Genomic DNA, 12,106 nt, shown 5'->3' on the forward strand with positions numbered 1-12,106 from the left:
GGCCCTCCTATGTTGAACATAATAAACGTCTCTCTATCCACCGGATGTGTACCAAACTCACTAAAAGTGGCAGTAATAAAGCCTCTCTTGAAAAAGCGAAACCTTGACCCAGAAAATATAAAAAACTAAAAATCGGCCTATATCGAATCTTCCATTCCTCTAAAAAATGTTAGAAAAGGCTGTTGCGCAGCAACTCACTGCCTTCCTGAAGACAAACAATGTATATGAAATGCTTCAGTCTGGTTTCAGACCCCATCATAGCACTGAGACTGCACTTGTGAAGGTGGTAAATGACCTTTTAAATGGCATCAGACAGAGGCTTTGCATCTGTCCTCGCGCTCCTAGACCTTAGTGCTGCTTTTGATACCATCGATCACCACATTCTTTTGGAGAGATTGGAAACCCAAATTGGTCTCCACGGACAAGTTCTGGCCTGGTTTAGATCTTATCTGTCGGAAAGATATCAGTTTGTCTCTGTGAATGGTTTGTCCTCTGACAAATCAACGGTACATTTCGGTGTTCCTCAAGGTTCTGTTTTAGGACCACTATTGTTTTCACTATATATTTTACCTCTTGGGGATGTCATTCGAAAACATAATGTTAACTTTCACTGCTATGCGGATGACACACAGCTGTACATTTCAATGAAACATGGTGAAACCCGAAAATTGCCCTCGCTAGAAGCATGTGTTTCACACATAAGAAAGTGGATGGCTGCAAACTTTCTACTTTTAAACTCGGACAAAACAGAGATGCTTGTTCAAGGTCCCAAGAAACAAAGAGATCTTCTGTTGAATCTGACAATTAATCTTAATGGTTGTACAGTTGTTTCAAATAAAACTGTGAAGGACCTCAGCGTTACTCTGGACCCTGATCTCTCTTTTGAAGAACATATCAAGACCATTTCAGGGACAGCTTTTTTCCATCTACGTAACATTGCAAAAATCAGAAACTTTCTGTCTAAAAATGATACAGAAAAATTAATCCTTGCTTTTGTCACTTCTAGGTTAGACTACTGCAATGCTCTACTTTCCGTCTACCTGGATAAAGCACAAAATAAACTTCAGTTAGTGCTAAATACGGCTGCTAGAATCCTGACCATGCTAGAACCAAAAAATGTGATCATATTACTCCAGTGCTAGCCTCTCTACACTGGCTTCCTGTCAAAGCAAGGGCTGATTTCAAGGTTTAACTGCTAACCTACAAAGCATTACATGGGCTTGCTCCTACCTATCTCTCTGATTTGGTCCTGCCGTACATACCTACACGTACGCTACGGTCACAAGACGCAGGCGTCCTAATTGTCCCTAGAATTTCTAAACAAACAGCTGGAGGCAGGGCTTTCTCCTATAGAGCTCCATTTTTATGGAACGGTCTGCTTACCCATGTCAGAGACGCAAACTCGGTCTCAAACTTTACGTCTTTACTGAAGACTCATCTCTTCAGTGAGTCATATGATTGAGTGTAGTCTGGCCCAGGAGTGGGAAGGTGAACGGAAAGGCTCTGGAGCAACGAACCGCTCTTGCTGTCTCTGCCTGGCCAGTTCCCCTCTTTCCACTGGGATTCTCTGCCTCTAACCCTATTACAGGGGCTGAGTCACTGGCTTACTGGGGCTCTCTCATACCGTCCCTGGGAGGGGTGCGTCACCTGAGTGGGTTGAGTCACTGATGTGATCATCCTGTCTGGGTTGGAGCTCCCCACTTGGGTTGTGCCGTGGCGGAGATCTTTGTGGGCTATACTCAGCCTTGTCTCAGGATGGTAAGTTGGTGGTTGAAGATATCCCTCTAGTGGTGTGGGGGCTGTGCTTTGGCAAAGTGGGTGGGGTTATATCCTTCCTGTTTGGCCCTGTCCGGGGGTGTCGTTGGATGGGGCCACAGTGTCTCCTTACCCCTCCTGTCTCAGCCTCCAGTATTTATGCTGCAGTAGTTTGTGTCAAGGGGGCTTGAGTCAGTTTGTTATATCTGGAGTACTTCTCCTGTCCTATTCGGTGTCCTGTGTGAATTTAAGTGTGCTCTCTCTAATTCTCTCTTTCTCTCTTTCTTTCTCTCTCTCGGAGGACCTGAGCCCTAGGCCCATGCCTCAGGACTACCTGGCATGATGACTCCTTGCTGTCCCCAGTCCACCTGGCTGTGCTGCTGCTCCAGTTTCAACTATTCTGCCTTATTATTATTGGACCATGCTGGTCATTTATGAACATTTGAACATCTTGGCCATGTTCTGTTATAATCTCCACCTGGCACAGCCAGAAGAGGACTGGCCACCCCACATAGCCTGGTTCCTCTCTAGGTTTCTTCCTAGGTTTTGGCCTTTCTAGGGAGTTTTTCCTAGCCACCGTGCTTCTACACCTGCATTGCTTGCTGTTTGGGGTTTTAGGCTGAGTTTCTGTACAGCACTTTGAGATATCAGCTGATGTACGAAGGGCTATATAAATAAATTTGATTTGATTATTATTATTATTTGACCCTGCTGGTCATCTATGAACGTTTGAACATCTTGACCATGTTCTGTTATAATCTCCACCCGGCACAGACTGGCCACCCCTCAGAGCCTTGTTCCTCTCTAGGATTCTTCATAGGTTCATGCCTCTATAGGGAGTTTTTCCTAGCCACCATGCATCTACATCTGCATTGCTTGCTGTTTGGGGTTTTTGGCTGAGTTTCTAAATAGCACTTTGTGATATCTGCTGATGTAAAAAGGGCTTTATAAATACTTTTGATTGATCGAAAAGTAAGGGCTCTATTTCCGGCTGTTATTAAAGCAAGTTAGTTTGCAATTTCAAGTACATCAAAGCTGAGCAGAGAGACTGAAAAACAACATCTCAAGGCCATCAGACTGTTAAATACCCATCACTGGCCGGCTTCCACCTGGTTACGTAATCCTGTACCTTAGAGGCTGCTGCCCTATATACATAGACTTTGAATCACTGGCCACTTTAATAATGGAATGCTAGTGACTTTAATAATGTTTAAATAATGTTTACATACTGCTTTACTCACCTCATATGTTATACTGTATTCTATCCTACTGTAGTTTAGTCAAAGCCACTCCGCCATTGCTCAATCTAATATTTATATATTTCTTAATTCCATTCTTTTACTTTTAGATGTGTGTATTGTTAGATTCTACTGCACTGTTGGAGCTAGAAACACAAGCATTTCACTACACCCACAATAACATCTGCTAAATATGTGTGTGTCCCAATACAATTTGATTTGATTTGGAATTTCTGGTAGGCCTAGGCCCAATATAAGCATGAATGCTATTGAAGCCATGCAATTTACTTAGAACAAACGTGGACTGCAAATGGATTCAAGTTAACGTATTTAGCAAAGATAGGCCTACATTCTGATTGACCGGTGAGGGGCCAAGCCTCGATATATCCACAACTATTTGTTTCATCAAAACCCAGCCCTTTCGCACCAACGCCAGCAAGTGCACTGATAATTGTGATAGTGAAAATAGTTAAAATATTTCTGACACATGCCTGAACCTATAGCGCTATCGCCTGCGCTTAGATTTACCATTGTGTTAGGTTGTTAAAATAGAGCCCTTAGATTTACCATTGTGTTAGGTTGTTAAAATAGAGCCCTTAGATTTACCATTGTGTTAGGTTTGTTAAAATAGAGCCCTTAGATTTACCATTGTGTTAGGTTTGTTAAAATAGAGCCCTTAGATTTACCATTGTGTTAGGTTTGTTAAAATAGAGCCCTTAGATTTACCATTGTGTTAGGTTGTTAAAATAGAGCCCTTAGATATACCATTGGGTTAGGTTGTTAAAATAGAGCCCTTAGATTTACCATTGCCTTAGGTTTGTTAAAATAGAAACCCCAATTGTGTGATGGCGAGGGTGCAGGGTTGTGTTTGCTTGCTCTAGCTCCTCAACGGCACAACTAGGAGAGCATAAAAAAACACTTTGTAGAGGTGTGTGGCCACTTGGAGACACCAGTTTGTCCTCTCACCTTGTAAGAAATGTTTGTCTTATGTTTCACCTACCCACATTTTCCCAGGAATATTCTTATCATGCTAATGAAAGTATCCAGAGTATTGTCAGATTTTGTTATCAACAAATGTAGCAAAAAGTTCAGTAAATGTAAAATGCACATTAAATCAACAGTGTAATGTTTGGATTCAGTCTTGTGTCAGGTGAACTGTTCTGTCCTCACCTTTGGATTAATAACTTTCCCATAATCTCCAAACTGTTCCCTTTCAATTGCTACCATGGTTATGCATCTGCTTTTCATATTTCTTCTGTTACAAGCAGTTCAATTTAGCCCTATCCATATAGGACAATTCCCATGAGTGTAAAGGGTTATTAAGGGCTTCCACTTCCCATTAGGAGGATATGGAGGATTCAATTGCTTTGCTTTAAAATGGCCTCTTTCCTTTCAAAACAAAAGGTTATTCAATTAAGGTTGTAAAACACATTTTCCCCTTTTGCTGACCCTGGGAGAGCAGAGCAGATCAAAGGAGATAATTTCCCCTTTTATAGGGCTGTGTGCTGGATGGTTGGAGTCATAGAATTAGAATTACTAGAACAGGTATTCCCATTCAAGTCAATGTTCTGTGATGGTTGAACTGGCGGCTGTAGTCTGAGAATGTCTCTACTATGGACTGATTCTCAGGTTCTATGGTGGCATCATTCAATGTCTGCGGCCTGAGGCTTGGCAGATCTGAATGAATGTCTGACGTCCATCAGACCCCATGAAATAGCTGCACACAAACACAGTAAGTTCAAACGCATGTGAAGTTTAACTCTGAACTCCTTAGGCTGGTTTTGAAGAACCCCTAAGAAACATACACTGCTGTATTCACCAATATTTTCAACTGAAACCATCTGAAGTGAAAAAATATGTAAAGTAAGAGATAGTGAGAGCAAGAGTGCTATGTGGGGTGGCCTAGTAAGACAGTGAGAGAATGAGAGTGCACTTATACAAGTGCTTACCATCGGACTAGAAGGCCATGCTCCAGGAAGTTCTTGAGGTTGGGCAGGGTCTGACGGAGGTCTGGAGTGGACAGGCCATGCTGGTATCTCAGCTGGGAAGGAAAAACAAAGCATACCTTAGCAGCGAACAGAGCATTCTTTACCATATCATACTGAACCATACTATAACCAAGCATATCATACTGAACCATATCATACTGAACCATACTATAACCAAGCATATCATACTGAACCATATCATACTGAACCGTACCATAACCAAGCATATCATACTGAACCATATCATACTGAACCATACTATAACCAAGCATATCATACTGAACCATATCATACTGAACCGTACCATAACCAAGCATATCATACTGAACCGTACCATAACCAAGCATATCATACTGAACCATATCATACTGAACCGTACCATAACCAAGCATATCATACTGAACCGTACCATAACCAAGCATATCATACTGAACCATAACCAAGCATATCATACTGAACCGTACCATAACCAAGCATATCATACTGAACCGTACCATAACCAAGCATATCATACTGAACCATATCATACTGAACCGTACCATAACCAAGCATATCATACTGAACCATATCATACTGAACCGTACCATAACCAAGCATATCATACTGAACCGTACCATAACCAAGCATATCATACTGAACCATATCATACTGAACCGTACCATAACCAAGCATATCATACTGAACCATATCATACTGAACCGTACCATAACCAAGCATATCATACTGAACCATATCATACTGAACCATACTATAACCAAGCATATCATACTGAACCATATCATACTGAACCGTACCATAACCAAGCATATCATACTGAACCATATCATACTGAACCGTACCATAACCAAGCATATCATACTGAACCATATCATACTGAACCATACTATAACCAAGCATATCATACTGAACCATATCATACTGAACCGTACCATAACCAAGCATATCATACTAGAACTGTACCATAACCAAGCATATCATACTGAACCATTCCCATCATATGTCTCTGGACAAGGCAAGAATTCATACAACCCAACAGGGAGACTAAAGCATATCATACATTGAACTTCTCACTTTGGACTATTAACCAATGCATATCATACTGAACCATATCATAACAGACATCTGTGCTATAACCAATGCATATCATACTGAACCGGCATAACCAAGATATCATACTGGAAGAGATGGGGTAACCAAGCATATCATACTGAACCGTCCTCCAAACCATATCATACTGAACCATATCATACTGAACCTCCCCCTACTCTCTAACCAAGCATATCATACTGAACCATATCATACTGAACCTCCTCCCATAACCAAGCATATCATACTGAACCGTACCATAACCAAGCATATCATACTGAACCTCCCTCCATAACCCAGCATATCATACTGAACCTCCCTCCATAACCAAGCATATCATACTGAACCATATCATACTGAACCAGTCCTCATAACCAAGCATATCATACTGAACCATATCATACTGAACCGTACCATAACCAAGCATATCATACTGAACCGTCTCCATAACCAAGCATATCATACTGAACCATATCATACTGAACCTCCCTACCATAACCAAGCATATCATACTGAACCGTCCCTCTCCATAACCAAGCATATCATACTGAACCGTACCATAACCAAGCATATCATACTGAACCATATCATACTGAACCGTACCATAACCAAGCATATCATACTGAACCATATCATACTGAACCGTACCATAACCAAGCATATCATATAGAACCGTACCATAACCAAGCATATCATATAGAACCGTACCATAACCAAGCATATCATACTGAACCATATCATACTGAATCGTACCATAACCAAGCATATCATATAGAACTGTACCATAACCAATCATATCGCTTTTATTCATCCATTCCCATGTTTCTCTAGTTTTTGATGTCTCTGGACAAGGCAGAGAATTACAACCCAACAGGGAGACTAAAGCATATCTGAAGCATTGTAACTTCTCACTTTGGACTATTATTTACATAATGGTTATCATCCTTCCATGCTAACAGACATCTGTGCTAATGTGGAAAGGTGTGTGGAGCGGCAGATGAAACGTGGACGGTGAGAAGGCAGAATGACGAACATCTGGAAGAGATGGGGTAAAACCACAGAGAGCAACTCTCCCTCTCTCCAGTCCTCAAACCTCCCTCCCTCTAGTCCTCTAACCTCCCCGTCTCTCTCTCTCTCCAGTCCTCTAACCTCCCTCCCTCTCTCCAGTCCTCTAACCTCCCTCCCTCTCTCCAGTCCTCTAACCTCCCTCCCTCTCTCCAGTCCTCTAACCTCCCTCCCTCTCTCCAGTCCTCTAACCTCCCTCCCTCTCTCCAGTCCTCTAACCTCCCTCCAGTCCTCTAACCTCCCTCCCTCTCTCCAGTCCTCTAACCTCCCTCCCTCTCTCCAGTCCTCTAACCTCCCTCTAACCTCCCTCTCTCCAGTCCTCTAACCTCCCTCTCTCTCTCCAGTCCTCTAACCTCCCTCCCTCTCTCCAGTCCTCTAACCTCCCTCTAACCTCCCTCTCTCCAGTCCTCTAACCTCACTCTCTCTCTCTCTCTCTCTAGTCCTCTAACCTCCCTCTCTCCAGTCCTCTAACCTCCCTCTCTCTCTCCAGTCCTCTAACCTCCCTCTCTCTCTCCAGTCCTCTAACCTCCCTCTCTCTCTCCAGTCCTCTAACCTCCCTCTCTCTCTCCAGTCCTCTAACCTCCCTCTCTCTCCAGTCCTCTAACCTCCCTCTCTCTCTAGTCCTCTAACCTCCCTCTCTCTCCAGTCCTCTAACCTCCCTCTCTCTCCAGTCCTCTAACCTCTCTCTCTCTCTCTCTCCAGTCCTCTAACCTCCCTCTCTCTCTCTCCAGTCCTCTAACCTCCCTCTCTCTCTCGCCAGTCCTCTAACCTCCCTCTCTCTCTCGCCAGTCCTCTAACCTCCCTCTCTCCAGTCCTCTAACCTCACTCTCGTCAGTCCTCTAACCTCCCTCGTCTCCTCTAACCTCCCTCTCGTCAGTCCTCTAACCTCCCTCTCTCTCCTCTAACCAGTCCTCTAACCTCCCTCTCTCTCTCCCTCTCCAGTCCTCTAACCTCCCTCTCGCCAGTCCTCTAACCTCCCTCTCGTCCTCTAGTCCTCTAACCTCCCTCTCGTCCAGTCCTCTAACCTCCCTCTCGTCAGTCCTCTAACCTCCCTCTCGCCAGTCCTCTAACCTCCCTCTCTCCAGTCCTCTAACCTCCCTCTCGCCAGTCCTCTAACCTCCCTCTCGCCAGTCCTCTAACCTCCCTCTCGCCAGTCCTCTAACCTCCCTCTCTCTCTCCAGTCCTCTAACCTCCCTCTCTCTCTCCAGTCCTCTAACCTCCCTCTCTCTCTCCAGTCCTCTAACCTCCCTCTCTCTCTCAGTCCCTCCTAACCTCTAACCTCCCTCGCCAGTCCTCTAACCTCCCTCTCTCTCTCCAGTCCTCTAACCTCCCTCTCTCTCTCCAGTCCTCTAACCTCCCTCTCGTCAGTCCTCTAACCTCCCTCTCGTCAGTCCTCTAACCTCCCTCTCGTCAGTCCTCTAACCTCCCTCTCGTCAGTCCTCTAACCTCCCTCTCTCCAGTCCTCTAACCTCCCTCTCGTCAGTCCTCTAACCTCCCTCTCGTCAGTCCTCTAACCTCCCTCTCGTCAGTCCTCTAACCTCCCTCTCGTCAGTCCTCTAACCTCCCTCTCGCCAGTCCTCTAACCTCCCTCTCGCCAGTCCTCTAACCTCCCTCTCGCCAGTCCTCTAACCTCCCTCTCGCCAGTCCTCTAACCTCCCTCTCCCAGTCCTCTAACCTCCCTCTCGCCAGTCCTCTAACCTCCCTCTCGCCAGTCCTCTAACCTCCCTCTCGCCAGTCCTCTAACCTCCCTCTCGCCAGTCCTCTAACCTCCCTCTCGCCAGTCCTCTAACCTCCCTCTCGCCAGTCCTCTATTCATCCGTCATAAAATCAACGCTCACAGGGACGTGAGCCAAAGTCAGAGTGGACAGGCTGTTCAATTTGCAGGTGTAATGACATCACTATATACAGTATATGACACAAGACAGCACCACACCAAGGCAGTCAGGGAAGGAGAGTAGTCCTAGTCACCCCTGCTGTCCTCAGGTTAAATAAACAATCTTGTATCTCTCCCCAACAGCAGAGCAGCAACATGCTCCATGTCAGTCATATAACTCACTAGGCCCTGTGTCACAGACACTCACACCGGTCAGTCTACATGTTTTCTTTACATTATACTGTGACCCCCATTCTTCTCTACACACCGCCATAACCTGGATCCATCCCGCTCTCCCTCGCTCCACGCCTTACACTACAGTGATTGATGAAGCACATGTGATTCTAATTAGGCCAGACACAGTACCAGTGTATTGCTCCCACCAGTCCAACACTCACCCATTACATACCACTGCAAACCAACCATACACCATATATATATACACACACACACACACACACACACACACACACACACACACACATATGCATATATATATATATATATATATGATAACGGTGGGGAGAAGTACAACGATAACAGAGGAATTACAGAGAAGTAAATGTTGGAGCCCCGGGGGCCAAAGGTCACATTTCCTAGTTTGTGTTTATAGTTAGAGGAAAATAATGGTTTTCTGGGATCAGCAGTCATGTCAACACATTCATTGAAGTCTGTTTTTTGTGGCCTGGGCTGTAATATTCTGTCAGGACTGTAATGCTGTATGGTGGTTCTAGTAAAGCTTGACTAATGGCATGAGGAGTGGCATAAGCATTAACACATGGGTCCCTGCTGCCACTGCCAGAGCACACAGTACAGCAGGGTGTGTGTGTGTGAGAGAGTGTGTGTGTGTATGTGAGAGCGTATCTATGCATGTGTGTGAGAGAGTGTGTTTATGCATGTGTGTCAGCACGTATACAGTACATATTCACGAATGCTCATGCCCATGTGTATCTTTGGCTCGGTATACCCCTCTCTCCCCTCTGGGGGACCCATGGAACCAGCGTTATCTATGGTATCTGCACAGACCTCCCAATCTCTGTGGTAGGTTTTGTGTTTGACCAAGAGCAGCACAGATTGAACAAGGCAGGGAGAGGGGCGTACAGTGTGTAGCTCCAAACCCCTGTTGGTGATACTACAACAACACTGGGATCCATTCATGGTTTTAAGTAAAACTTTGGGTCTGACCAAATGACGGTGTAGCGCTGTCCACAAGGCAGACCAAAAGGAATCGGTTTTGAAATAGTCGGCCAAGATCAATATTTCCTGTTTTAAAACCCAGAAAGAATCCAGCTACGTTTGGCAGGGGGCCTTGAATGTTCTCTCTCCCCCCGAAGAGGAAAATGAAATAAAACAACAGCTTACACTGAAGATACTGATGAGATATAAGCATAGAGTAAATGTTATGTTTCGAGCATAGGTAAACTTATTTTGATCAGCCATATTACTGAGTCAAGGACAACAAACTCATGGCCAAGCTTCAAGGCTCAGCAAAACACATTTTTAATCCTCACTCTTTGTTAGTGACTGAATGGTACTCGGCTCAGAGGTGCGCGTGATGTGAGCTTTCTGACATGCTATTGTGTGTGTGAGCATGAATGCATGTACGTGAGACTGCTATCATTTACCCCCAGGCTGTGTTTGAAACCCTGCCAAGTGTGCAGCACAGAAATGGGATAGGGGCAAAGACAGAGTGAGGGATGACGTCACTGGATTGTCCCGCGCACACTATTGTTGGGGTAATTGTTAGGGGGATACAGAGGAGAGGATCCTGAGTGTGTGAATGCTCAGAGGACTGAGAGATGACTCTCCTGGAACCTGGACAAAAGTATGTGTCTTACTGCTGAAGCCTCCAGGAAAGATACAAGATAGGGAGAAGCCATTCCAGCAGCACTTCTCTCTACAAGTTCCATCATGCTCACACAGGTCTGTGCCAACTCTCTGCCAATGGGCACTACACACAACACTTGACCAACAAGTGTCTGGTTGGCACCATCCCTGATATGGCCTGCCTCCGTGTCATGGCGTCTACCTAAACCATATAAATGTCATCTGTGCCACGTCCTTAAGACCATGTGTGGTAGGCTAGTTGCAATGTGCTTTGCTGTCTCTGGAGCCTGGACTGAGGTGTGTAGGACTCAGGCTGTCTGTTGAGGAGGCGCATGCTTGCCATGGACTGGTTTCCCTGCTGTTCATTTACATGAAGTTATTCCTCAGAGCACCAAATCATATGTGTGTGCCTGTGTGTGTGTGCGTGGACGGCTCTTGGCTCTGGACTTGGAGGGGGAAGGATTACATCCTGGCCCTTCACTGCTGTCAAAGCAAACAACTGCCCTTTCCCCCCCTCCTTCTTTTCACCCTCAACTGAGGGACAAATAGAAAAACATTCAATGTTCTGGCCACATAAAGAGAGTTGGGAAAACATAACAGGGAAGCTGTGAGTGTGAAAGAGAGAAATGTGAGACAGCTTTGCCTGACATGAAGCGGGATGTCGCTTTCAATTAAAAGCAACAACACAGGCTTGAACACAGAGAGAAACAAACTGCCTAGAGGGAGGGAGGGATAGTGGGTCTGGCTTGTTAAATAGACCATTTGTTTAGGAAACTGACAAGGCGAGAAATAAACTCTGATTTTGTTGTCCTATGATACTCAAATCACATGGCGTGTTTCATTTTGGATTAAATGAGAGGGTTGACTGAATAAAAATGTAAATAAATATTATCGTAAACATGAACATTTCCAGCTCAACAACTAATTAGCACATTTCTAAGTCAAAAGTTTGGACACACCTACTCATTCAAGAGTTTTTCTTTATTTGTACTATTTTCTACATTGTAGAATAATAGTGAAGACATCAAACATACATATGGACTCATGTAGTAACCAAAAAAAGTGTTAAATCAAAATAGATTTTAAAATTTGAGATTCTTCAAAGTAGGCACCCTTTGTCTCGATGACAGCTTTGCACACTCTTGGCATTCTCTCAACCAGCTTCATGAGGAATGCTTTTCCAACTGTTTTGAAAGAGTTTCCAAATATGCACTTGTTGGCTGCTTTTCCTTCACTCTGCTGTTCAACTCATCCCAAATAATCTCAGTTAGGTT

At 44.5% G+C, this 12,106-nt stretch overlaps 1 protein-coding gene across 1 annotated transcript in view; it reads right to left on the bottom strand.

The window, feature by feature from the left end:
* Positions 1-12,106, bottom strand: part of LOC135550674 (UV radiation resistance-associated gene protein-like) — a 136,103-nt gene that overhangs the window by 13,830 nt on the left and 110,167 nt on the right. The window contains exon 14 of the mRNA XM_064981695.1: positions 4,943-5,034. Within this exon, the coding sequence (XP_064837767.1) occupies positions 4,943-5,034 (92 nt within the window). The remainder of the gene's footprint in view (positions 1-4,942; positions 5,035-12,106) is intronic.

Source organism: Oncorhynchus masou, chromosome 12, assembly GCF_036934945.1.
Source record: "Oncorhynchus masou masou isolate Uvic2021 chromosome 12, UVic_Omas_1.1, whole genome shotgun sequence".
Taxonomy (NCBI): domain Eukaryota; kingdom Metazoa; phylum Chordata; class Actinopteri; order Salmoniformes; family Salmonidae; genus Oncorhynchus; species Oncorhynchus masou.